General features: G+C 42.3%; 2 gene segments (V, D, J or C); both read left to right on the top strand.

Moving 5' to 3' along the window:
* The first annotated feature begins 485 nt into the window (after positions 1–485).
* LOC148684088 (T cell receptor alpha variable 18-like) lies at positions 486–2,628 on the top strand. The segment is given in 2 exon segments: positions 486–984; positions 1,427–2,628. Coding segments are annotated over 2 exon segments (453 nt in total).
* A 623-nt stretch (positions 2,629–3,251) lies between these two features.
* LOC118094648 (T cell receptor alpha variable 26-2-like) lies at positions 3,252–5,992 on the top strand. The segment is given in 2 exon segments: positions 3,252–3,467; positions 5,068–5,992. Coding segments are annotated over 2 exon segments (411 nt in total).
* The last annotated feature ends 21,707 nt before the right edge of the window (positions 5,993–27,699 follow it).

Here is a 27,699-nt window from a genome sequence, read left to right on the forward strand (position 1 = left end):
AAACCTGCCAGATGGGTGGGGTATAAATAAATTATTATTATTATTATTATTATTATTATTATTATTATTATTATTATTATTTTGCATGGTTGTGTACAGCCCCCCTGGACCTATGCAGCTCCCGGCAGAACAGTCTGGCTTCACCCCCCACCCAGCCGGACACCTGGAGGTCTCCGATAACCTCTGCCAGTCCTATCCTGGCTGGGGAGGCGTTGCCAGGAGATTTGGCCAGGTAAGGGGAGGGACCGCCCTGCCCACACAATAGAGGGCGGAACTTACCTGGGAATCCTCGGTCGGCTCCAGAGCTTCCCCCACCCTGCCCTCCCTCAGTTAAGCTTTCTTTTGCAGGTTAACCTCTTCTTCACAGGTATGCGGGCGCTGCTATGTCATGGTCGCTGTTGAAGGGCCCGAAAGGAATTTTCCTTCATTGGCAGGTTTTGCCTTCCCCGTAGCAAAACGTCACAACTTTGGTGGTTTCAGGCCAACAACAACAATTTATTACTTATACCCCACCCATCTGGCCAGGCCTCCCCAGCCACTCTGGGTGGCTTCCAACAGTATATTAAAGACACAATAAAACATCAAACATTAGAAACTTCCCTAAACAGGGTTGCCTATATCCACAAGGGGGCACAGTTACCCACAGTTTGGTTCTCTGTCTCTCCCCGCTTTTTGTTCAGCTCAGGGGGTGCCCACAAAATAGGTCGCAGCAGACAAAAAGGTAGCTTCAGCTTTACCTTTGAAGGGGATGCAGCTACACAGAAGAGGAAACACACTGTGGTTAAGTCAGAAAGAGGAAGGAAGCCTCCTGCAAGGCAACTTTGAGAGAACACCAAGTCTTTGTAACATACTGACTGCATTGGCTTAGTGCTGAGGATGCATTTTAAGTGAAAGAATATTCGCCTGAATTGGATCTGGACGTCAACAGATTCCTCACCATGATCTCCATGTCAGCATGCGTTATGCTCTTGGCTGCAATTTCAAGTGAGTAGCATTTTCTAAAATATCTTATTTCATTGGACATTTGCTCATTTCCTATAAATCCCATTGGAGTCCATCTAACCCGGGATGGTCGACACAGACTGGCAGTGGCTCTCCAAAACTGGCACCAAACTCATCCGTTCACCTGCTTAATGTTTGCATCTTAAAATATGCAGAAGATCGCATGGAACTGCCATGTGTTCCATAGTTTTCCAGTGTTGATGCTTTTGCAAACTAGGCAGTCAGTTATTGAGCTGAAGTTCCCAAATGAAAGATGTTAGAAATAATGTTGCACATGTTTACAGGATTATAATGAAGTAAAGCTAAAGACAGAAACTTATAAAAAACAAACAAATGCAAAAGACACCACAAAGCTGGTTTGGAGGTGTTCATTGGTCCACCTGACCATTTAACATCTTATCTTGTGCCATTATCTTCTCTGCAGAAGGAAGTGATGGGCAGACAGTGGAACAAAGTGAAGGTCTCGAGATCATCCCACAAGGATCCAAACTCTCTCTCAAATGCTCCTATCAGTCATCTTTCATGACTAACTACCCATTCTGGTACATTCAGCATCCTGGCCAAGCTCCCAAGCTACTCATGGCAGAGTTTGCAAAAGAATTATCCAATGAGGGGCATCTTCGAGGCTTCAGTGCCATCCATGAAAAGAACAAGAAGACCTTCAATCTGGAGAAAGCGGCCATCCAACTGAACGACTCTGCTGCCTATTTCTGTGCCGTGAGTGACACAGTGAGGCTGGCCAATAGAGAAGCAGAGCAAAAACTTGCAAAGGACAGAAAGACAGAACAGAACACAGAACAGAGTATTCAGGGATCCAAGTTGCTCATTTAGCTGGATGTAAGATCTGTCTGGCTAAAAGGGCAGGCATTAGAACTGATGATATCAGACATGCGTAGGATCTGGTTAAGATGCCTAGGATCCCCCCCAAAAAAAAAAAATACTGAGGGCTCAACTTGGCCATTCCTTACCGTATTTCCCTCAAGTCTTCCCTGTTCTCTTCAAAGCTGGAGATTTGCACATTCTCTAAGTCTAATGGACAAAAGCAACCAGAATTCAACGAATGACACAGAATTACAGATGTCAGAGAAGTGCAGTTTTGTTAGTGTTTAAAGGGGATTCCCCCCCCTTTTTTCTTGAACAAAGGAATAATAATACACAAATAAAAATTTAAAAATGTGCACCCCACCCCTGAGACCATTCCATTGTAACTACCCAACCTCCCAAAATTTCAAAACCTCTTGCGATGGTTTGACCCCTTTCCATTTTAATAATAATTTGCCCTTTCTGAAAGAATATGCAACAGAAACAGAATCATACTTCAAGAGGCAAACTTTAGTGATTTTTTTTTCAAAGCAATGAAGTTCTCCAACCAAGTAATATGTACAGACATTGATATAACAGGGTAAAGTGTATATAAAAATGCATAGTGAAAAATAGGATTAAAAATGCAATATATTAGGGTGAAGTGGTGTGTTTCTGAGAAGTCTTCTTTAAAAAATAATAACCAGAAAGAGATGTGGAAATGTTGAGAACTGAATTTAGTCATATAACAACAAGGATCGGAGACAAATTGTAATGGTCAAATTCACCCATAGGGTTGCCAGACTCAATAGAGGACAGGACTTCTGTGCCTTTAATTGCCCTGCTCTCTTTTGAGTCTGGAAACCTTAAAGAGAAACCAGCAGATGCTTTGTTGAATTTCCAAGCAAAGGATCTGCTGGTTTCTCTTTAAGGTTTCCAGACTCAAAAGAGAGCAGGGCAATTAAAGGCACAGAAGTCCTGTCCTCTATTGAGTCTGGCAACCCTATTCACCCAGCACCAGGCAGACATCTTCTGGGCAGAGTTTTGAATATCCAATGCAAAGGACGGAGCAGAACATCATAGAATTTTAGCTGTCAGCCCTCCTTGTTTCCTAAAAAGTAAATTGGAAAGGAAGGTTTGGAGACAACACAAGGCTGGCAGCAATGAAGACACCCTCTATTCTGAAACAGCTGCAACTTGTTCAACCCCAATAAAGTTCTCCAAAAAATGCACGATATTCCAGTTTTCATTTCATGCCTGGACCCACTAGGGGGCGCTGCCGTGACCCCCCTCCCAGATTCACTCACCACCTCTCTCCCCTTTTCATCCACAAAACACATCACACATCACAGCTGACAAAAAAGAAAGCTGTGGTTCCAGTCTAAGCTTTGGGGGGGGGGGCGGATTTATATCACCTGCAGAAGTGACAGACTAGTCATTTCTTGAGAGGAGGAAACCATTAGTGGTTAAGTCAGAGAGAGGAAGCCAGCCTCCTGGAAGGCAATTTTTTTAGCACTCTGTGCTGCAGAACGCCAAGTCAATGTAACTTACTGATGGACTTGATTTACTGCTGAGGATAAATCCTAAGCCAGGCCAGCTTCTATTAAATTGGATCACCATGATTGCCAGGTCAACATGTATTATCTTCTTGGCTGTGACTTTAAGTAAGTATAGAGGGTTTTTTTTAACATCTCAATTTTTGGGGACTTTTGCTCATTTTCTAAATACCATATTAACATGGCTATCTTGGCAGGCTAAAGCTCTTCAGTTCAGCGGGTTAACATCTGCACCTTGAAACAAGCATGCCGTGTTTCTTGTGACACTTTTACGACCCATTGGTGGGTTGAACGTAACATGTTTGTGCATCAGAAATGGTTTGGCTTTGTGTAAGGCAGCTTAGTATGTTCCTGCGTTGCGTTACCTGTGCAGGTGGAGAAGGGAAAGAGGTAGAAGTGGGCCGGGAGGCAACACATTACTTTCAATGAGTGTACAATCAGTGTGAAGCAACACCCGAGCTGTACAGTTGTTCAGATGCAACCTTGAATGAGTGTACACAACGGGTGAGCTGTGCAGATCAACAACTGTGCACTCTTTCACACAAAACTCCTACATATGTTTAGAGACAGCTTATACCTCCAAATTAGGAAACAAGCCAAAATGTAGCAGAAAAAAAGAGAGTCCTGTTTATAATGAACCAAAACCAACACAATTATAATGAACCAAGAACAGGCATCCCCCAACTTCGGCCCTCCAGATGTTTTGGACTACAATTCCCATCATCCCTGACCACTGGTCCTGTTAGCTAGGGGTCATGGGAGTTGTAGGCCAAAACATTTGGAGGGCCGCAGTTTGGGGATGCCTGAACAAGGATGCAGAAGAAGATTTACAAAACTCCCACCCTATCCCAGATAGCCCCAAGATGCCAAGCACCACAGAGCTGGTCTTGAGTTCTCCACTGATGTATCAGTTGGTCCTCCTGCCCATCTAACATAATCTCTTATGGCACAATCTTTTCTGCAGAAGGGAGTGTTGGTCAGCCAGTGGACCAAACAGAAAGCATCGTGCATGTCACCCAAGGAGAGGGTATCTCCCTCAACTGTTCTTATAAAGGGACTGCCTATGGTCTATTCTGGTACATTCAGCATTGAGGCCAACCTCCCAAGCTTTTCCTGAGTAGCTATGACCCACGAGCAGATGGGTCTCTTCTTGGCTTCAAAGCCGAGCGGAAGACAGACAAGAAAGATGAGGGGACCTTCGACGTGGAGAAACATACCAGACAGCTGGATGACTCTGCTGTCTATTTCTGTGTCGTGAGTGAGGTAGAACAATGGGGAAGCAGAGCAAAAAACATACAAAGGGGAAAGACACAGGAGAGAATGGGAGCTTTTGCAGTGTATTTGGGATGCAAGTGGGAATCTTTGTGCACATTTACCTGGAAGACTCACTCACTCACTCACTCTCTCTCTCTCTCTCTCTCTCTCTCTCTCTCTCTCTCTCTCTCTCTCTGCTGTTTATTAAACAAACAAACATGGCAACAGTGTTTATGATTTCTTAAAAAGGCAAGTAGCTTCTACTTCCTCCTAGGATCACCCAGAAAACCCCTGAGCTAGGTCACATTACAGTTTTGACCCAGGAATCCTCGGGGAGGGGTGTGTGTGTGTGTGTGTGTGTGTGTGTGTGTGTGTCACGATCTCTGCCCCTTTATCTATACCAGATCTTGTAAATCTGAAATTTCTCAATTGCTCTTTGTAAATTTTGTTGCAGGCAACCCTGGATGGGCTCAAGAGCTCAACCAACCAGGATCTACTGCAGCATTTGAAGAACAACCACACACCCTGAGCTGCAACCTCTCTTCTGAATCAAAGGATGTAATCCAGTGGTACCAGCATTTTCCAGGAGAAGGGCTTCGGTATATTGCTGGTGCAATCCCAGGGAATCCTGGTGAAGGGGCTGATCCAAAGAGCACAGTGTACGTTGGCCAGGACAAGAAATCCAGCACACTTGTTCTCCATCGGGTGAAGCTGGCAGATGCTGCTGTCTACTACTGTGCTCTGAGTGACACAGTGTGTCAGGGAGGGGCTGTTCCTGTGCAAGAACGCTTCTCAGGGCCTGAGCAGAGAAGGAGCTAAGGCAGGGAGGAGGAGGCATGGGAGATAAGTCAACAGAGAACATGCAAGAGAAGCAGGCATAGCAATGGGGTTCACAGTGTGTATTCTTTATGAGCTGGGAAATCAAATTCCATCAAAGCTCAAGGAGTTGAGACCATCACCATTCACTTAACTTTGAACCAATCTGAAATATGGAGATTTGATGCTGAACTTACTTGCAATGCTAGAATGACTGAACGTTGCTCGCTGGGAGAGCATGAATAACGTTCCAGGTTCAATCCCTGGATTTCTTTCTTTCTTATTTTCAATCCTTATTTCTGAATTTTTCACAAAGAAAGAAAAACTTTACAAATTTTAACATAAACCATAAAAGTTGCTTTGTCAATTGACTTCCCATCCTCCCCTTCCATCGTTTCCATATTTACCCTTAAATGCTGCATATTTCGCTATACTGTTCAATACATTCAATTTAACCATTTTTTCTTAATAATTCATGCAGTTGCTCATATTTCAAATCCTGCTCACGTTTTCATCTCACTATAGCAGTTCTGTAAATACTCAATAAAAAGTTTCCAGTACTCAAAGATTCTATTATTATTATTATTATTGTCATTTTGGTCTCTATTTTTCACTGTTAATTTTGCTAGTTCCGGGTCTTCCATCATTTCCAAAAGCCAATCTTCCTTTGTTGGAAGTCTCCTTCTTTCCATATTTGGGCATGCAATACTCATTGTGTACATAAATAAGTTAAGCCGGGGCGTACCCAGGATCAAAACTAGGGGGGGGGGAGCCATGGTCATTCAGGTTGTGACATTTCAGCACGGAAAAGGTGAATGAACCCAAAATTTTAAGAAAATTATATATAATTATATCAGTGCTTTATTACGGTACAGTGGAACCTCGGTTTATGAACACCTCGGTTTACGAATTTTTGGTTTACAAACGCCACAGACCCATCTGGAACGGATTAATCCACTTTCCATTACTTTCAATGGGAAAGTTCGCTTCAGTTTATGAATGCTTCAGTCTGCGGACAGTCTGGAATAGATTAATCCACTTTCCATTACTTTCAATGGGAAAGTTCGCTTCAGTTTATGAACGCTTCAGTTTATGAACAGACTTTCGGAACCAATTGTGTTCATAAACCGAGGTACCACTGTAGTTATTACAATTATTTGCTTGAAAAAAATTAATTTTTATTCTAGTTACATGTCTTATACTAATATCATTTTTCTTGGGTTTGAAGAAAACTTGTTCAAAACTTTCGTTTCAATCTAGTCCTGATTTTCCTTGAAGAATTTCCGATGGACGCTCGTCAAACACAACCCAGTCAGTCTGTCCTCTCCCATTGTACTTCTGAGCCAGGTCTTTACCCTTTAACATTTAATTTTCTACAGAAATTACTTAACTTAACTTTTTGGAACCAGTTTCTTATATCCATTTAGGCAGCCTCGATGTCTTATAACTGTAAATAAGAAGGTAAACTAATAGCGGGCGGCTCAGTTTAGCGGCGGGCAGCTCAGTTTAGTGACACAGAACTCACTAGACCCATCTAGAAGATTCCCTCTTCTCTCTGCTAGAGCCCGCTAGAGACCTCTCCCTCCCTTGAATCCCAATGGATGGCTGACAGTCGCTAGGTGGCTCTAGATACTTCTCGCTTTTTACACCATTTCAGTGTGGTAAACAACTGATTATTCGCCATCGCCCTACCTAATTTTGTTTCGTTTCATCACTTTATAACCATTTAATTTTTTTTTGCTTCGGGGGGGGGGGCAGCTGCTCCCCCCTGCCGCCCCTCACTGGGTATGCCCATGAGTTAAGCAGCTCTTTTGGAACATCATTATTTACAATTCCTGAAAGAAAAGCTTTGGGTTTCTTGGAAACCATCAACTTAAACATATTTTCCATCTCATTACATATCATTTCCCAGTAGCCCTTAGCTTTTTTGCAAGTCCACCACATGTGAAGAAATGTTCCTTCTGTCATTTTGCACTTCCAACACACACTTGACTTAGTTTTATATGTTTTGGTTAGCTTATTTGGTGTTAAATACCAGTTCCCTCAATTTCTATGTAAGGTTGGGAGACAGCCCTGCCTGAAACAGGGGAGAACCTCTGCCCATCATGATTCTGAGCTACATAATAATAATAATAATAATAATAATAATAATAATAATAATAATAATATAATAATAATAATAATAATTGGTGCAGCTAAGCCATGGTGTACACTGACTACTCAACTACTATTACTATTACTACTAAATTTTATTATCGTTTCCCCAGCCACTCTGGGCGGCTTACAGCACATTAAAAATGGTAAAACATGCAACATTAAAAATTTCCCGATACAGGGTTGCCTCCAGATGTCTTCTAAAAGCCAGCCTGGCATTTTCTTGGACTACAGCTCCCATCAGCTCCAGCCAGCAGATGTAGTGGTTCAGGCTGATTGGAATTGTAGTTTAAAACAGCAGGAGGGCACCAGGTTGGAGAAGCCTGGCTTAAAGCATCTAACCAGCCAATCAGCAATTGCCTGACTATTTTGATGAAACAACTAAGGGATCTGCATCTTATCTAGCCTGCAGTGTGCCTTTCCCCCCACCAGGTGGTGGTATGAGTTCAGTTGCAGGAAGTTCCTACATATTCTCATAGGTCTGGTGGTTCTTCTTCTTTTACATCAGCTTAGGAACATACAAGAATCCCAGCCTGGGTCAGATCAAAGGTTCTTCTGGCAGAAATGCTAAACACCTATAATCACAACTTGGCTGATCAGATGCTTACAGGAACCCCATGAGCGGGGTGTGAAGACATCAGCCCTCCAAAACTACAACTACAACTAATCGTAAACCACTGGTTTTCTGGGTTGGAATAATAATATATTTATACTCCACCCATCTGGCTGGGTTTCCCCAGCCACTCTGGGTGGCTTTCAACAGAACATTAAAAGCAGAATAAAACATCAAACATTAAAAACTTCCCTAAACAGGGCTGCCTTCAGATGTTTTCTAAAAGCCAGATAATTGTTTGTTCCCTTTACATGATGGGAGGGTGTTCCACAGGGAAGGGGCCGCTACCGAGAAGGCCCTATGTCTGGTTCCCTGTAGCTTCACTGCTCGCAGCGAGGGAACCGCCAGAAGGCCCTCAGAGCTGGACCTCAGTGTCCGGGCTGAATGATGGGGGTGGAGACGCTCCTTCAGGTATCTAAACACATGCATATGTATGTTTGTGTATCTGTGTGTGCTTGCTTTTTCTTCATGTTTTATTAGTTTGCATATATGTGCATGATGTTTGTCTGATGTGTGTGTGTGTGCATGCTCTGAGCATCCCTGCTTTCTCTTATCGGACAAGCGTGCTTTGTGTTGTCCGAAACAGGTTCTTATATTTCCCAATGTACCCCCCCCCCAAAAAAAATGTGAGAGACTCTAACCATTAGGTCATAGCCATGAATAGAGTCACAGCACCTGCAGAACTGAACCCACTGTAACTAAAAATCCATCTGCTCTAAAGAAAACCACAAGTTTGAAGCCGCAGACACAACTTTTAACCACTCCAAAGTCTTGGTTTTCCACTGCCGCCATACCTGCTTTCTTCCACCAGGTGGCAATGGGAAATTCCCCTTTCACTAAATACAAAAGGCTCTTCACCTTCTGAGGTTTTCACAAAAGAACCACGATTCTCCTTCTGACTGTCAGAGGAGAGCTGAGAAAAGGAGAAGAGAAAGCACATATAGAGAATTCATTGAGTTGGAAGAAGACAACCTTAGTTTCTCCACTGAATTTCCAGACTGGACCAGAAAGAATCCTTGTCGGCGAGAACGTCCATGTCCTTCAGGATGTCCTCAAGAGTCCATCTAGCTCAGTGGAGGATTCTTTTGGGGCTGTTTTGGCTGTGTAAGTTGGGGAATCCTTAGAAATTTGGGAGAGGGCCATAGCTCAGAGGCAGATGGTCTCCTTTGCATGCAGAAGACCCCAGCTTCAGTGAGGACCTTGACATCAGCCCTGTCTGGGAAATCCTGGAGAGCAGCTGTCAGTGTAGACAAAAGTGAGCTAGATGGGACAGTGGCCTGACTCTGTATAAGGCAGCTCCTATCCTTACAGAGAATATTGATAATAGAAAAAGATAGGTAGAAATGTCTACTCTACACTCACCTACATCTACTCTGGGATCTCCCACTAGCTTCCATTCAGTTGATTCCATTGATCCACTGAAGAGTAGAATCTAGCCATAATGCCTCTATGACTCCTAGGAAGAGGAGAAGCCATGTTACAATTTCATTATTGTGAACACGGCCACCAATAATAGAAGTTGATGTAGGTGTATAAAAAAATGCTATTAGATACTGTTAGTGACTAAGGACTATTAACTGAAATCAGAAAGGTCAAAATGGTGCATATTTATAGGAGGTTTTAAGGCAATGTGAACCTAAGAGTTCTCTAGTCCAGGATTTGGTTCTCACAGTGACGGGACATGAGTGCCAGAGGGCTCTCCACACTTGCAATTCCCAGAAAATGATGTTTGCTTGGTGTATGCTGGAGGCCATATAGACATAATGGGTAATAGTTCTTGTGGGTTGTTTTGAGAGGCAGGGTGGGATATCAAATCATAAATCGAATAAACAAGAAAAATTAATAGTAGTAGCTGTTGATAAGCTTACCCTTCATTAATTTGCTTCATCATATTTTAAAGCTGTTCAAGTTGGCAGTCATTGCAAGGGTAGCAGAATCCATTGCTTGACTATAATGTGTAGAATGGGAATGTCCGAAGGAGGGAGAGACCCTTGAGAAGGATAGATGGAGTGATGGATTAATGGGTGGGTGGGTGGGTGAGATGACCAAACTAATGATGTTGAAGTAAGAGGCAGAAAGACAGAGTCAGCTGGAGAGAGATGGGGGGTTCACAAGCAACGCCAGATAAACAGTCAGAAATTCAGCATGAGAATTCATGGAATAACAGTGATTCCACCCACAGGTGGAGATATCAGTGGTGATGCTTCTCAGCTTTCTGAAGTCTACTTTTCCTCGGGAGAAACAGCTCGGATCTCCTGCAAACATGGACTCTCTTCATACACTGTGGTCTTCTGGTACAAGCAAACCCAAGATACGGCCCCTTCCTCAGTCATCCACGGTTACTCTAAAAAGGAGAAGAAGGAACGGTTGGAGATGGACACTGACAAAGGCAACCTGTCTACAGAGCTTTCCATCAGCAAGGTGGAGATGGGGGACGCCGGGATCTACCATTGTGCTGCAAGCGACACAGTGGTGGGAAATGCAAGGCGAGCTGCACAGAAACCTGAAGAGCTTTGTTCCTCTTCACTGCACTGAAGGTTCACTTCTGGGACAGCCACATGCACATCCCACTGTATATAAATGAGTCATTAAGAAGAAATCACTGTCCTAGGTCAGAAATGTCACCTTGTTTTCTTCTAATTGTCCCATTATGGCAAGGAGAACCAATGCGGTGTCCTCCAGAAGTTGTGAATAACCAACCCCATTCAACATGGGGAGTGGTAAGGGATGAAGAGAAATCTTTCCACCAACATCTGGAGGGCACTGCATTGACTACCCCTACATTATGGGGTAGTTCTGGAACAACTAGAACAGAACAGAACAGAACAGAACAGAACAGAACAGAATAGAATAGAATAGAAATAGATGCCCACAAGATGTTTTGGACTACAAGTCCTTATAGCCCCATCCAGCTTTCCATTATAATAAAGTGTATCTGTTCATTACCCTCTGGGGGGATATCACCAAATTCAGTAATGCATAACAGAGTTCAAAGAGTCTGTGAGAGCAGAATATATAGTCAAATATGCATTATCTTAACTGTTCATCCTCTACTCAACCACCTTCTGTCAACTTGGCACGTCACCATCTCTCTTCCAACCACAGTCCATTAAATACAACTTACTCAACCCATTTTTTACTGAATGTACTGTATGTGCCAGAAACTTCCTTGTACCTGGTTCTTTCCTGCCAGCTAGATAGGTAGGGTATAAACAAACAAACAAACATACAAACATAACACTGGCCTCACTAATAATGAGCCTAACAGTAATCCCACCTCAAAAGTGTTCCTCTAAAATGAAAATAGGATTTTTGTTCCCAAATACAGTGGTACCTTGGTTCTCAAACTTAATCCGTTCCGGAAGTCCATTCCAAAACCAAAGTGCTCCAAAACCAAGGTACGCTTTCCCATAGAAAGTAATGCAAAACGGATTAATCCATTTCAGACTTTTAAAAACAAGTCCTAAAACAGCAATTTAACATGAATTTTACTATCTAACGGGATCATGGATCCATAAAATGAAAGCAATAAACAATGTACTGCAGTCACTCAATCAATCAATCAATAGCTGAACTGAATTCCAAACAGTCACACACACACACACAAGAGTCACAAAAACATAAAATAAATAGCAAAAACAGACAGACCTCAGCGTAACACTCAAAACGGAAGTGTGGCATTCAAATCGGAAGCGTAACACTCAAAACGGAGCACATTCAGCTTCCAAAAAAAGTTTGCAAACCGGAACACTTACTTCTGGGCTTGCAGTGTTTGGATTCCAAGTTTTTTGAGTACCAAGACGTTTGAGAACCAAGGTACCACTGAACAATGTTGTGACTTGGAACATGAACTATATTGAGACAAGGGGCAGTGGCTCAGTGCGGCTGCAACACAAGCTCCTCACCAAAGCTATGTTGCAAGCCAAAGAACTGAAGGTTTGAGCTCCTGCAGATTTTGGGGAAGAGAAGTAGGTGGGTCCTTGAAGAGGGCTGGCCAGGCAAATAGGCAAATGATGCAAAGCAGCATGATTTAAGGCTCTCTTCCCTACTAGAGATACCATGTGAGGATTATCTATGGAGCTGCCTCCATCATGGCCCAGTCCCTACCCAATCTGCCTCTGATTATGTATCTCAAGAGGCCCTGGATTCCCTGCTCTGCCTCAGTGTCCATTGACACAGCCTGCTCCCCTGCAACATGTACTTTGTGAGGGGTCTTCCCCCAAGGACATGAGAGTTGTGATATCTCAGGAGAGTGACAAATAAGTGCAGTTTGCAAAAGTTTGGTCCGCCATCTTGGTTCAAAACATTGTCCTCTTACAGGCAAACATAACCGATACCCGTTCCTCATTCTAAAGCACCACTATGCATAAATGGGTTGTGACATTTTCAAATCAGAGCAATACTTATGTTCAGTCCTCCATCATAACTTCAAAATGATGTTCAATAGTATTGAAGCAGAGATGAAAACATTCTCATTGATCTTAGGAAGCACCAGGCCTATTTTAGTTATGATATATTAAGACATGTCTGGACGGATAGAGAACTGATGGACAAATAACTTTCCAAAATATGTAGACAGTAGTTAAGTAATACTATTACTACTGCTACTAGTAGGATTTATATTCCACTCTTGCTCCCAAAGGAGCCTTGGGCAGCAAGCAGACCCACAATTTGGAAAAAAAAAAACCACCACAGACATAATAATTCTGAAACTGTTGCAGTTAAGAGCATAGAATATAGAAGGACTTTTTCCTTAGCAGGATGAGAAAAAATAAAGCTCATAGATTTTTTAATAATAATAATAATAATTTATTTATTTATTTATATCCCGCCCCTCTGGCTGGGTTTCCCCAGCCACTCTGGGCAGTTTCCAACAGAAAAATGAAATGAAATAATCTATTAAACATTAAAAAGCCTCCCTAAACAGGGCTGCCTTCAGATGTCTTCTAAAAATCTGGTAGCTGTTTTTCTCTTTGACATCTGATGGGAGGGCGTTCCACAGGGCAGGCGCGACTACCGAGAAGGCCCTCTGCCTGGTTCCCTGCAACTTGGCTTCTCGCAACGAGGGAACTGCCAGAAGGCCCTCAGCGCTGGACCTCAGTGTCCGGGCAAAACGATGGGGGTGGAGATGCTCCTTCAGGTATACTGGACCGAGGCCGTTTAGGGCTTTAAAGGTCAGCACCAACACTTTGAACTGTGCTGGGAGCCAATGTAGATCTTTCAAGACCTTAGAAGAATATGTCTTAGGGACAATGTTACATGTTTGTGTTGTGAACCGTCCTGGGACCTGCAGGTATGGGGCGGGATTCAGATTTAATAAATAATGGTAATAATTTAAGAATTTCTAGTGTGTGTCGTGTTTTAACCGGCAGCCTACTTCATCATTAGTAATAAATTCATCAGGAGGGGATGAATCCGCATATCGGGACAAGGTCGAGCAACTCTGTGTTTGGGGTGGAGAAAATAACCTGGCTCTTAATACTACCAAAACTAAGGAACTAGTGATAAATTACAGAGGGGGGGGGGAGTGGATATTCAGCCACTGTGTATCGGAGGGGACCAGGTGGAGAGGGTGCCTGCATTCAAGTTTTTGGGAGTGACTATCGAGCAGGGTATGACTTGGAGTGCAAACACCACTGCTCTGGTAAAGAACTTGTTTCCTCAGACTTTTAAAGAAGAACAATCTGAGTGAGAGACTGCTAGTGCATACCTGCCAAGTTCCTGCTGGAAAAATAAGGGATCGGCAGACCAGAAGTAGCGCTGCTGCCATTTTGGAACTGGGTGGAGCAGTATCAAAAGTCGCTTCTGAGCATGCTCCGCCCAGTTCCAAAATGGCCACCACGCCAGAAATCGCTTCTGCGCATATCCAGAGACTCCAGACATGCGCAGAAGGAGCCTCCCCTGGCCGGTAAGTAAACCAGGAAAAAACAAAAAAATCCGTTTTTTCCAGCTGGGAACAGCTGGAAAAACAGGGGTTTCCCGGTGAATACGGGAGACTTGGCAGCTATGCTGCTAGTGTCCTCCCGTAGCTTGATAGAAAGCATTATTACATATTGTATTTGTGCTTGGTTTTCCACTTGTACAGAAATGGAGAGGGAGATGCTCCAGAAGATCATAACCACAGCCGGAATGATTATTGGTCATCCCCTCCCATCTTTGGAAGATCTATACAGCTCCCATTGCCTCAAAAAAGTAAAAAAATAAAAAAATAAAAATTAAAGGATCCATCACATCCAGGATATAGTCTTTTTGTACTACTGCCTTCGGGCAAGAAATATAGAACAATTAAATCAACAACAAATGCAGTCATACCTCGGTTTAAGTATGCCTCGGTTTGAGTATTTTCAGTTTAAGTACTCCATGGACCTGTCTGGAACGGATTAATCCACTTCCCATTACTTTCAATGGGAAAGTCCGCTTCAGGTTAAGTATGCTTCAGTTTAAATACTCCATGGACCGTCTGGAATGGATTAATCCACTTTCCATGACTTTCAATGGGAAAGTTTGCTTCAGGTTAAGTACGCTTCAGGTTAAGTACAAACTTCCAGAACCAATTGTGGTTCTAAACCGAGGTACCACTGTAGACTAAAAAAACATTTCTACCCAAATGCTGTAACCATCTTGAATACGTTAACTAAATAATTGCCCTGAAAAGTTGTGTAGGTTTGTGAATGCGTGGCTGAAAATGTGTTCTTCTGTTTGTTTGTTTGTTTGCTTTCTGTTTCTGTTTCTGTTTTTATGGGATCGCATCCAATTTCATTGTAGTTACACAATGACAATAGATAAATCTAATCTAATCTAATCTAGTCTAATCTTGCTGCTGCTCGCCACCCTTTTCTTGGAATATTCTAGAAAGAACTTGAGAATTGGTCTTGAACAAGTTGCTAGGCAACAGAAAAAATCTACCCAGCAACAGGTGCCTTTATTAAGGGCATGTGATCAATAAGGGTCAGTGTAAAAGGGTCAGTGTGTCAATGAGCATGAGTCAGCGTTAGGTCTCTGGCCAGATGGCTGGAAGAAGAAAGGATTGTGTCATTTTATCTGTATTCGATCGGTGTAAATTTTTGCAAATAATAAAGATACTAAATTAAAAAGAAACTCTGCTGCAAGTCTGTTAAAGAAGAAAAGCCAAGAGTAGATTGTGAACACATCAACACCTTTGATGTAGAACACACACAACAGATCACGCCTACTCTCTTCCGTCTTCCTAGAAACTTATTCCATCACTTGCATTCGAAAGCATCACTTTCAGGGATCCCCAAGGTGGTGCCCTTAGGCAATCTCCCTTGGTGCATATCAAGGGCCCCTGCTCCTCTGAATTTTTTATTTCTAAATATATATATAGATAGAGGGTGTTGCGGGAAAGGTTGCCTGGGGTTTGTTTTGTTTTGTTCAGGGTGCTTTATTTTTGTAACTGTTTCACCTGGTTTGTAATAGGGCGCATGTGTGTCCTGAGCATCCATTTTTCCTTCTGTGAGACGAGTGCTTTGTGGTGTCCACAGCAGTTTCTTGAATTCCAAAATGTACGTACCTCCCCAAAGTGTTGGGAGACCCTTGGCATAAGGTCAGGTCTGTTAAGGGGAGCTGATAGCACCTGTAGATGTGACCCCAGTGTAACTAAAAATCCATCTGCTCAAAAGAAAACCACAAGCCGGAAGCCACAAACACAATTTGTAAGCAACCCTGCTATCTTTGTTTTCTTCCACTAGATAGCAATGAGGAGTCATTCTTGCCTCACAAAACCCTTCACCAGCTGTGGTTTATTCTAGCTGTGTTAACTTAGAATTGTCACAATTCTACTTCTGACTAGCAGGAGAGAGAGCTAAAAAACTTTTTAAAAAGGAAAAGAGAAAGCACACATTGAAAATTCATTGAACTGGGGAAGACGGTGACCTTAGATTCTTCTGAATTTTCAGACCTTACTAGGAGGAATCTGCGTTGGTGAGAGCATCCGCCTTCTTCAGAATGACCCCAAGAGTCCACCCAGCTCAGTTGATTCTCTTTGGGCTATTTCTGCTATGTAAGTTGTTGAATCCTTAGAAATTTGGGAAAGGGACAGAGCTCAATGGCAGAGCTTTGCATGCAAAAGACACCAGGTTCATTCTCTGTTCTCCAGGCAGGGCTTAGAGAAAACCCCTGTCTGAAAATTCTGGAAGGCTGCTGACAGTCAGTGTAGACAATTTGGAGCTAGATGGGACCAAGGGACCAACTCAGTATGAGGCAGTTTCCAAAGCTTACAGAAAATATTAAACCTTAACAATAGGCGAAAAGCAGCTACTCCACAGAAATATACTAACTTTGCTGTTCCCTCGGGGACCTCTCTCTCTATCCTCCATTCAGTGGATTCCATTTGCCCAATGACCAACATAAGCTAATAGCATTCCTACAACTATGAGGAGGAGAAGTCATATGACAATTACCAGTACTGCCAGTAATAGAAGCTGGCATAGATCTGGAATTGTACAGTGGTACCTCAGTTTATGAACACAATTGGTTCCGGAAGTCTGTTCATAAACTGAAGCGTTCATAAACTGAAGCGAACTTTCCCATTGAAAGTAATGGAAAATGGATTAATCCGTTCCAGACGGTCCGCGGAGTAACCGTTCATAAACTGAAGCGAACTTTCCCATTGAAAGTAATGGAAAGTGGATTAATCCGTTCCAGACGGGTCCGCGGAGTACTTAAACTGAAGCGTTCATAAACTGAAACATGGGTGTAATTGGTTCCGGAAGTCTGTTCATAAACTGAAGCGTTCATAAACTGAAGCGAACTTTCCCATTAAAAGTAATGGAAAGTGAATTAATCCGTTCCAGATGGGTCCGCGGTGTTCATAAACTGAAAATTCATAAACCGAGGTGTTCATAAACCGAGGTTCCACTGTACACACAATTGAACTTTTATTAGCAGTGGTCGCTGAGTGATATCAAATGTATAGCTACTGATTTAATACTCTTGGTGTGTAGCTGATATTAGACACCGTTATTGACTATAATTACTATTAAATGTACTCGGTAAGGTCATCATGGCAATTGTGTATATCTATGGAAGATTCCGAGGAAATACGAATGTAAGAACCTTGTGGAGTCAAACCAATATTCTGTCTAGTAAAGGATCTTGTTCTTAGAAGGACCAAGCAGATGTCTCTGGGAAGTCTGCAAGCAGGATGACAGCACAACAGCGCTCTTCCCACTTGGAAAGCTCACCATCTAGTATTGAGAGGCATGTTGAACAGCCATTAAGTTATGGAACAATGTTGATTTTTCTTTTTCCAGGCAGAGATATCAGTGGTGATGCTTCTCAGCTTTCTGAAGTCTCATTTTCTTTTGGAGAAACAGCTCGGATCTTCTGTAAACATGGAGTCTCTGCATATAATGGGGTCTTCTGGTACAAGCAAACCCAAGATGCAGCCCCTTCCTTAGTCATCTACAGTTACTCTAAAACGGAGAAGAAGGAACGGTTGGAGATGGACACTGACAAAGGCAACCTGTCTACAGAGCTTTCCATCAGCAAGGTGGAGATGGGGGACGCCGGGATCTACCATTGTGCTGCAAGTGACACAGTGGTGGGAAATGCAAGGCGAGCTGCACAAAAACCTGAAGAGCTTTGATCTTCTTCACTGCGCTGAAGGTTCACCTCAAGAACACCCTTGTCACACTTTTTATGAATGAGTCATTCAGAATAAATAATTGCCCTAGTTCAGAAATTCCACCACCTATTTTTCTCCTTGGCCCATTATCGCCATGATAACCAATATAGTGTTGCCCCCTCTATTTCCAAAGTACAAGGGGTGGGTGGGTGTGGATCCCCATATAGCCAAAACAGCATCATCCATTCACAAAAAAGTGGCATTAGCAGATTTTACGATACCCAGTGTTTCCCACAGTACCAAAATTGTTTTTGATTGTTTGTTTTAAAATAAACAATGTAGATAAGCATCTTTGGAAACAGTGATTGTGGATTAAAATCAAATCAATTCAAATTTTATTAAACGGTCACAGACCAAATCGTTTGCTAACTGATTATTACAAGGTGGAAATAGAAAAGTTGAGTGTGAGTGGAATAGTGTATCCTGAAGTAGGGCAAGGATGAACTGGAGTATCTACAATAATTTGTTGCAGGTCTCTCTCCTCCACCTCCCTACTCATCTTCTGGTTTAGTGTTTTCTAAAGAAAGGCATAATGCAAGTACAGTGGTACCTCGGTTTAAGTACACAATTGGTTCTGGAAGTCTGTACTTAACCTGAAGCGTACTTAACCTGAAGCGAACTTTCCCATTGAAAGTAATGGAAAGTGGATTAATCTGTTCCAGATGGGTCCGCGGAGTACTTAAACTGAAAGTACTCAAACCGAGGTGTACTTAAACTGAGGTATGACTGTAAATGTCTATGATATGTTAATACTTCACAGTGTATTCAGACTGACAAGCATAACTTAGGATCCAGTCTTATGAAACTGTGGGAGAAATTCTCCATTGAGGGCACACAGAAGTTTTAGCTAGTGGGAAGCAGCATATAATAAGGGATTGAGAAATTCCCCTTGAGGATTCTAAAATGGAGGCTAACACCCAATCCAGCAATGCATTAATTGACAGAGTTCAAACAGTCTGCGAGAGAAGAATATATAGGCAAATATGTATTATCTTAACTGTTCATCCTCTACTCAACCACCTTCTGCCAACCTGGCACATCTCTCTTCCAGCCACAGTCCATTATGTACAACTTACTCAATCCATTTTTTTCTGTATGAATCAGAAACCTCCTTGTACCCTGTTCTTTCCTGTCTTGTGGTCAAGTCATGGACTTGTGTACATAACACTGGCCTCAATAATAACGAGCCTAACAGTGATCCCACCTCAAAGGTGTTGCTCAAAAATGAAAATTTGATGATTATTATTTTCAAATACAATGTTGTGACTTGGAACAGGAACTATGTTGAGATAAGGGGCAGTAGCTCAGTGTGGTTACAACACAAGCTCCTCACCAAAGCTATGTTGCAGGCCAAAGAACTGAGGGTTTGAGCTCATGCAGATTTTTGGTAAGAGAAGTGGGTGGGTCCTTGAAAGGGGCTGGCCAGCCAAATAGGCAAACGATGCAATGATTCAAGGCTCTCCTCCCTACTAGAAATACTACGTGAGGATTATCTGTGGAGCTGCTTCCATCGTGGCCCAGTCCCCGTCCATCAAGTTAATAACTGCCAGCCTTGGGAAGAACGCTCATTTCTTTATATAAGCTTCCAATCCCTCCACCGTCTTAGACATGCATTTGTATTTGCAAATCAATCCTGTAATCAATAAGAATGTGATGGTAAACACATTTTTATTTACTAGACTCTAATCTATTGCCTGACCATGTCAAATATGTTCAGGATAGGGCTATGGTGAACCCCCATCATGGAAAGAAAGACGGATAACTAGTTTTCCAAACTATGGATATATGTTTGCCTGGGCGGAAAGCACTGGGCAGATACTGGTAAGTCTTTAGGAAGGAGTAGGGACTTGTGATGGTTCAGATGTTGGGTTGAGGTGCCTGTCACCCCCCCACACACACACACACACATTGTCCTGGGAGGGAGAGCTGGCAGGGAGAGCTGATGGATGTTGGAGGCCAACAAAATATTGCTACTTTTAAATGAACAAAATATTGCTACTTTTAAATGAATATTGCTACTTTTAAACGAATAATGTGTGTCATTTTATGTGTTGTTGTTGTTGTTGTTGTTGTTAAAAATCTGGGGGCCTACAGCTTCTCTCCATCCCTTCCTTTAGAATAGAGATTTTCCCAGTGTGCATTTTTGAAATGAGAGTTCATTCAGGGACATTTTCTTCTTGTGAGCAGAAGGATGACAGAGCAATTGCAAAATAATATCTTAACAAGTTGTAGGGAGTCTTCTGCTTTCATTATAGCAGCTGTGAAACAGGAGTGTGCATGTGCTGCAATTTCTTGCCATTGAACTGAATGGAGCTGGTTTCTGAGTGGATCTGTATGAGATCCCACTGTAAGTGGATGCATTTTCATAAAGGTCTGTACTACTGTGAGCAACAATGCCAAGTTCACTTTGGGGTCTGGTACAAGCCTGGTTGTATCACCAAGTAAGTATATACAACAGAGAAAGAAGTCCAAATTTCACATCTAGTGACGTGTAAGAAACATAGAGATAGATGATTCTGTTATATTTGGTTTCTTGCTTTTCTAATCTTAAGTTCAGTCCATCACATATCTGCAGCAATATGGTTATTATTTTAAGAAATGCCTGTGTAATAATTTTAGTGTACAGTGCATCCCTCCTAATATACACAGTTTGTATGCAATTTCCCCAATATGCACATTTTGCAAGCAACAGTCCCTAATATAATGCATTTTTATTTGTTCTTTTCACCACTTACACAATTTTTACAGACCTTTCACGAGTATATGCAATGTTTTGGTTGGGAAACTGTTTTGCAAAATTCAGAGAAGCTTGCATTTCCAATGACAGCTGCCTTTTTGTTCCTATATTGTTTGGGGAAATGTGAATGAGGTAGGTTTGCATTGAAATGTGAAGTGAACCGAATCTGCCCTCCCCCAGCCCTAACAAAATGCTTGGGGTGGGGAGTGTTCAACTGTCATTGCAATGGGCTACACTGCTGTACTCTTAAAAGAAAGGCATTCAGATGAGATCTGTGAATGACCGCAGGGTTTTAGCCACTGGGTGAATCAGGCGGCAAAATCTCCTTTGGAACAGGGGCAACATGGGCAGTGATTCCTGGTATGTGATGGCCTCTCTGAAAAGGTTTCAGAAAGAGGCTACCAAAATAATCAATGAACTGTAGAAATTCTCCTGTGAGAAAATGCTGTAACATTTAAGAGCTTTTCAGTTTAGAGGAAAAGGTGAGCAAGTGGTATATGATAGAGAGAGGTATGCAGCTCCCTTCCATCTGAATTGCCAGCACTTACTGAGGTCCCTACTGAAGCAGGGGCTTTTCCGTTCAAGTTTCTGTACATGCCTGGCAACTACCAGTGCTATACAAACTAGGAGGAGGGCAGAGGTTTCCCAAAACAAAACTAAGGGGTGGGTGGGGGTGTTTGCAGGTACAGTAGCCTGAATCAGAATTGTTGGTGTTGTTTAGTCGTTTAGTCGTGTCCGACTCTTCGTGACCCCATGGACCAGAGCATGCCAGGCACTCCTGTCTTCCACTGCCTCCCGGACGGACTTTCGGAACGGATTGAGTTCATAAACCAAGGTACCACTGTATTCTTGAGCTCTAGGCAATTTTTGTCAAGGCAGGAAGCACTGTGGGTCTCAGGGGGACTGGCTTTAAGCCAGTCTTCGGAAGAGGCACTAGATTGGTGGTGACTCCAAGTAAGTTCGAGCTCTTTATTCCTTCCATTCTGTTGCAGCAGTTCAAGGACACCCTCCCATCATAAGCAAACCACCCCCTCCCAAAAAAAGGGAGTTGGATCATTTCCAGGCAACCTGATTATTGAGCTCTCATTCTGATGTTGTGCACAAAATTGCAGTGTGCACGTGTGATATGTTGTTGGTGGTGTTGTTGTTGTTTAGTCATTTAGTCGTGTCCGACTCTTCGTGACCCCATGGACCAGAGCACGCCAGGCACTCCTGTCTTCCACTGCCTCCCGCAGTTTGGTCAGACTCATGTTCATAGCTTTGAGAACACTGTCCAACCATCTCATCCTCTGTCGTCCCCTTCTCCTTGTGCCCTCCATCTTTCCCAACATCAGGGTCTTTCCCAGGGAGTCTTCTCTTCTCATGAGGTGGCCAAAGTATTGGAGCCTCAGCTTCAGGATCTGTCCTTCCAGTGAGCACTCAGGGCTGATTTCCTTCCGAATGGATAGGTTTGATCTTCTTGCAGTCCATGGGGATCTCAAGAGTCTCCTCCAGCACCATAATTCAAAAACATCCATTTTTCGGTGATCAGCCTTCTTTATGGTCCAGCTCTCACTTCCATACATCACTTTGTAATCAGAATTACAAAGGGTTAAAGCTCCACTCCCACCCCCTTGCCAGGATTCTGATCTGGATCAATTCCAAGCCCCCATTTAGTTTTTTAATAAAATCACTCAGTTGCTTACTCTCTATATATTCTCTCCCCCCCCCCTCTCTCTGTGTGTAATATTTGGTAAGGGAACTGAACACAGTGGGTTCTGTGTCCTATAATAAGCTGGTGTTTGGAAGCAGGACTAGATTGATGGTGACACCAAGTATGTATGTCTGAGAAGCAGAAATGTTGTGGTCAACTCCCAGCTCTCTTTGTTGTCAACTATTTCAGATATTATAATGTAACCCCCTCCACAGACACACATGCACACACATACCCCTAGTTCTGTATTGGGACTCCTCCGCTGTCTTCTTTGTTAATTTTTTTATTTTTTAAAACATTATCAGCACAATTCTAATAGTAGAAAACAACCTTGTCACAGAGGTGACAAGGGGAGTCAAAAGTAAAACAAAAAGAAACAAGTGTTTATCTGTCAGTGCAGCCCATCAAGAAGTATCAAAATCCGAGTCTGCGATGTTCATAGCGGCCAGAAAAGCCTCATCCAAACTTTTGCTTGATGCATATTTTGATCGCATTGTGTACCACCAATTTCCTTGGGTCTGAGATCTATTTTGTTGTTCCATGGCTGTTCCTTGTGAAAATCAGAGTATACCTTCTGAATTGGATATAATCAGATGCACAGAAAATATGAAGAGAGTTTCTGCTTAACCGAACTTCAATACAGCAAGTAAGATTGGACTTTATAGCTCTAGGTCGGAGGAAAGGAAAGCTCTCAGATTCAGGGGAAATAATTGATACACAATACAATCAAAATACAGGTCAGGTGACAGTGTGGAAGAGTTTGCAGTTTTGCATGCTGCCCAAATATGTCTTTGTACTCATTGACCTTCCTTGTGGCCTTGTCTACTTTTTGTAAGGGCGTAGATCATTGTGAGTCTGGCAGTGGCAACAATAAGCCAGTGTTTGGAAGTGGGACTAGATTGATCATGACACCAAGTAAGTCCATGTGAGATGTTGCAAACATGATGCTTAATTTCCCCTCTGTTGGCTACTATTTCAGATATTAAAACAGGCATCCTCTCACCTTTACGGAGCTATGTAAGTGCAAAAATGGGCTCTTCCCACCATGGAGTTGGCAATCTGTTGTCTGAGAGGGAACCTTCAGAACGTGAGAAACTGCCTTATATAAGGAATGGTGTTCTGGAGAATATAAGAAGTGGCCTTACCCCGAGTCAGATCATGGGTCTATCTAGCTCAGTATTGTCTGCACTGACTGGCAGCAGCTGTTTTCCAGACAGAGGTCTCTCCTAGAAATGCCTGGAAATTCTTGGGATCGAACCTGGGACTTCTGGCATGCAAAGCATGAACTCTACCTACCACTGAGCCACAGCTCTAGCCTGGGGTGTCAGACAGAAGGAAAAGGGATGGGGAACGAAGCGATGAAAATACAGTGGATGGACATTTTAATGAACGTTTTGGCTCAACAGCAACACCTAGCACTGATGGGGTTTTTTTTTTTGTAAGGGGTTGTGTCATTGTGACCAATAACAACATCCAATTCATGATTGGGACTGGTACAACATTGAATGTCTTCCCAAGTAAGTAGGAAGAAAAGACAACACAGAATATTATATTTTATAATGTAGGGAATGGGATCAATACCATATTATCTACTGCCATCGTGTTTGACTAAAATGAAGGTGTGTTCGTATGTTATATTCATAACTTCCAAAAAGCATATTATAAACAGAGAGGATGTGGGTGGTTTGTAGTTTTTGTCTTGTTTTGTTTTTTTTAATATATTTATTGATTTTTAACAATAACACAACATAACAAACAGAGCATAAAACACAACAAAAAACATAATAAACAACAATACAATACAACAACAAAAAACAATATTTTCAAATTATTTTATATTCCATATCTTTGTCGACTTCCTTCATTCCCTCCCAACTACGTTTCTATGTATCTCTTCCTTAGCACTTTCCAAATCTTAATTACAATCTTTTTAATAATGATCAAAATCTACTAATACTCTTGATACCTTAACAATACCATAAATCTCTTATTCTTATCTCAAAATATAAATCTATTCTAATTAAATCTAAAAAATACAATAACATAATACCACTTAACTAAATCTTAATACATAATACACTTATCTAACTGTAGTTTTTGTCCACTGTGTAGATTCTGGGTCAGGGTAGAAAGCAATGATGATGATTCCTGGTATATCTTGGTTTTCTTGTTTTTGTCTGAGTTACTGGGTTAATTTATTCCAGCTAACTCTCCATTTAATCCATCTGTAGGCATATATGGGTGATCTCAAACAGTAGTCACACTCAGAGCAGACCCACTGAAATAAATTTAATTAAGCAACATAACTCCATTCATTTGAAGGGTGTCTCCTCTGAGTATAACTTAGTTGGATATCACTGTCCATTGCCATCACCCTCCAGCTTCTGGGAGATGAAATATGAAGTGGTTTACCTCCTCTGCTTGAATGTCAGAATGCTAGTCACCTTTGCTGGCCTGACACAATCCCTAGCACTGATGGGTTTTTACAAAGGGTTGTGTTGCTGTGGGCAATAACTATGGTTTCACCATCGGGTCTGGGACGAGGCTGGTTGTCCTCCCAAGTAAGTAGGAAGAATAAACCTCACAGATAGTTGCATTTGATATTGTAAGCAATGAGATAAAAAGCATATCACATGTTGCTTGTGTGTTGGGCTTTGTTTGCCATTAAACTGTGTGTGTTTGTGTGTTTGGGAATTCCCAGACGTGTCCTCTTTTGGGGGGCCAACATGCCCATCTGGGGGGATTTTTACATTTTAAAGGAAATGTCCAGGTGGAGGTGGGGTGGCTTGGGCACGGGTGGCTTGGGCACAGACCGGGGAAAGGGGCTTGCAGGGCCACCGCGGTGCCCATGCACCTCATTCCCCAGCTCGGACTGGCAGCAGCTTGGGTTGTCCTCTTTTTTGCTCTTCTAGATATGGTTCCTCATGAAAACTGATTAACAGTTTAGTGTGAATTTCCCTTTCTATAAACACACTTACATGTGAAATTTACATTGTTTTCCAATTTTCCCCAAATAGAATTCTTTTTTCTATTTCATTCTCATCAATATATGTATATGTTATGCATATGCATTCCATGTTTTAATGCACATTTTACTTGGCTGAAAAACTGCATTGCAAAAAACGGAAGAGGTGTGAATTTCAAAGGATGGCTGTGCTTTGGTTTACGTATTGCTTTGGAAGGTACAGGTTAGGTAGGCATGCCTTTAAATGAGAAGTGAATCAAATTTCTCCAGGTCACTACTTGGAAGTAAACCTCACAGAGCTCACTTGGACTTACTTCCAAGTAAGTGTGCTCATGACTGCTAACTTAGGCTCTGTTTCAGTTGTGGATCGAGATAGTTCAATGTCTATTTAATTGATATTGAAACAGATGATAGGAAAGCCATTTTTGTAAAGCATTTTCTTAGTGTGGCTAACTACAGGCAGCTATGGGAAAGTGATGTTTGGTCTGGGAACCCGATTAGCCATCCAGCCAGGTAGGTCAGAAGCAACCAGATTCATTCCTAGGCTGGGTCTTCAGAGAAGTAACTTCACCACATCTATGGACCCCATTAGGTATTTGGGAAGAAAGGTTTGTGTGTTTAGGGAGGGGTTGTAAGGGAAAGCTCATAGCTCTATAACAGAACACCTGCTATGCAGACAGAAGGTCCCAGGTTCAATCCTGGGCATCTCCAGGCACAGCTTGGAAACTTGAAACTCTGATTCAGATGCACCAATGTGACTCCATAAAAGGCAGCTTCCTATGTCCCTATGCAAACTGGATGATTCTGAAGCTTTGCGTGGAATGCTTATATCCCATGGTGTCTCAGATACAGATGGTACATGATCTAATGCGAGCTAAATAAAACATAATTAAAATAACCACCCCACCACCAAATGCCTGGGGCAAAAAGGACTTAAGGATGCTCAGGATAAACTTCTTGGAACATCCTCGGGGGGGGGGGGGGCGGAGATTGAATTCCATAACTGTGGTGAAATTGTCATGACTGATCTGGTCTGTGACTTTTGTGTCTGAACACAAATTTTGCACAACAAATTTGTCAGATCTTTCGACTGGAAAGCACTTGCTCGTTGGCAATCTTGCTTTGTTAAAAATCGCACAGGAATATTGATTCTCAAATTGCCTTCCGAAAGGTCAAAATCATAGCTGCCAAGTTTTCCCTTTTCTCGTGAGGAAGCCTATTCAGCATAAGGGAAAATCCCTTTAAAAAAGGGATAACTTGGCAGCTATGGTCAAAATTTGCTTGACACTCCCATGACCCAAGTTAATATCTAGAGCGTACTGCCACAGTTTTTGCAAAGGTCTGTTGCACTGTGTAATGCGGGAAGCAGCAGGAAAGTTATATTTGGAGGTGGAACAAGGCTGAGGGTTTATCCAAGTAAGTTCCAATAGTTAAACACAAGCAAAGCCTAGTTCACTGGAATAAATGCCCCCCCCCCCCCGATCCTGACTTTTCTACCTCTTTGACATTCAGCTGATTATTGATTCTCGGGTTGTTTTTCCCAAAAGGTCAGTTTGTTTGACTTTCCCAAATTATTATCAAACAATGTTCTCTGGCACTTTTTGCAAAGCTCTGTTCCACTGTGATTCTGGAGGTGGCTACAAAGTTATATTTGGAGGTGGAACAAGATTGGGCGTTTATCCAAGTAAGTTTTAACACTTTCTTTCAGCTAGTTCTCCAGAACAGATGATAATCCAATTACTCTCGAGTCCCACGACCCATTTTATCACCACATTCTGGAATACTTCCTTGTCCTCTAGTTGTCTTGCAGTATCTTATTCTCTGTGCTCCCCTCCTCACTCTTTGCCACGGTTGAGGGACCTATTACTCATCAGATATTGCTGGATGAGAGCTCCTATCCTCCTGGGATATTGTCTGTGTTGGCTGGGGATGAAGGAAGCTAAAGTTCTACATCTGGGCGGACACAGGTTCCCCATCCCCCTCTATGTCCTCCTGGTGTCCTTGTCTATTTTTTTGTAAGGGTCTGGACCACTGTGGTTCTAATAGTGCCTACAGTAAGCCAGGGTTTGGAAGTGGAACTAGATTGATTGTGACACCAAGTACGTAAGTTTGAAATGTACAAATATGATGCTCAATTTCCCTTCTTTTAGTCACTATTTCAGATACAGTATTTGAAAAGATATCCCTTCCCAGTTATGTTTCGAGACTCTTTCTGCTCTCTCCTGGTTAATATTTGCCTAGCATTGGTAGCTGCTTGGAGATGTACTTTAAATAGGAATGGCCCAGAAAGCTTACAAATTTAAAACCCCTCTCTAGCAATTTGCTTCATCTTAGCAGAAAGCTTTTCCATGCCTGTTTTGCACAAAAGCAGAAGATCTTGGTGTATGGGTGATCTGCAAGTAGGAAATATTTCTTACCTCCCATTGGCTAACAATTTGTTGTTGTTTAGTCATTTAGTCGTG

This window comes from Zootoca vivipara, chromosome 12, assembly GCF_965207765.1.
Source record: "Zootoca vivipara chromosome 12, rZooViv2.hap1.1, whole genome shotgun sequence".
Lineage (NCBI taxonomy): Eukaryota > Metazoa > Chordata > Lepidosauria > Squamata > Lacertidae > Zootoca > Zootoca vivipara.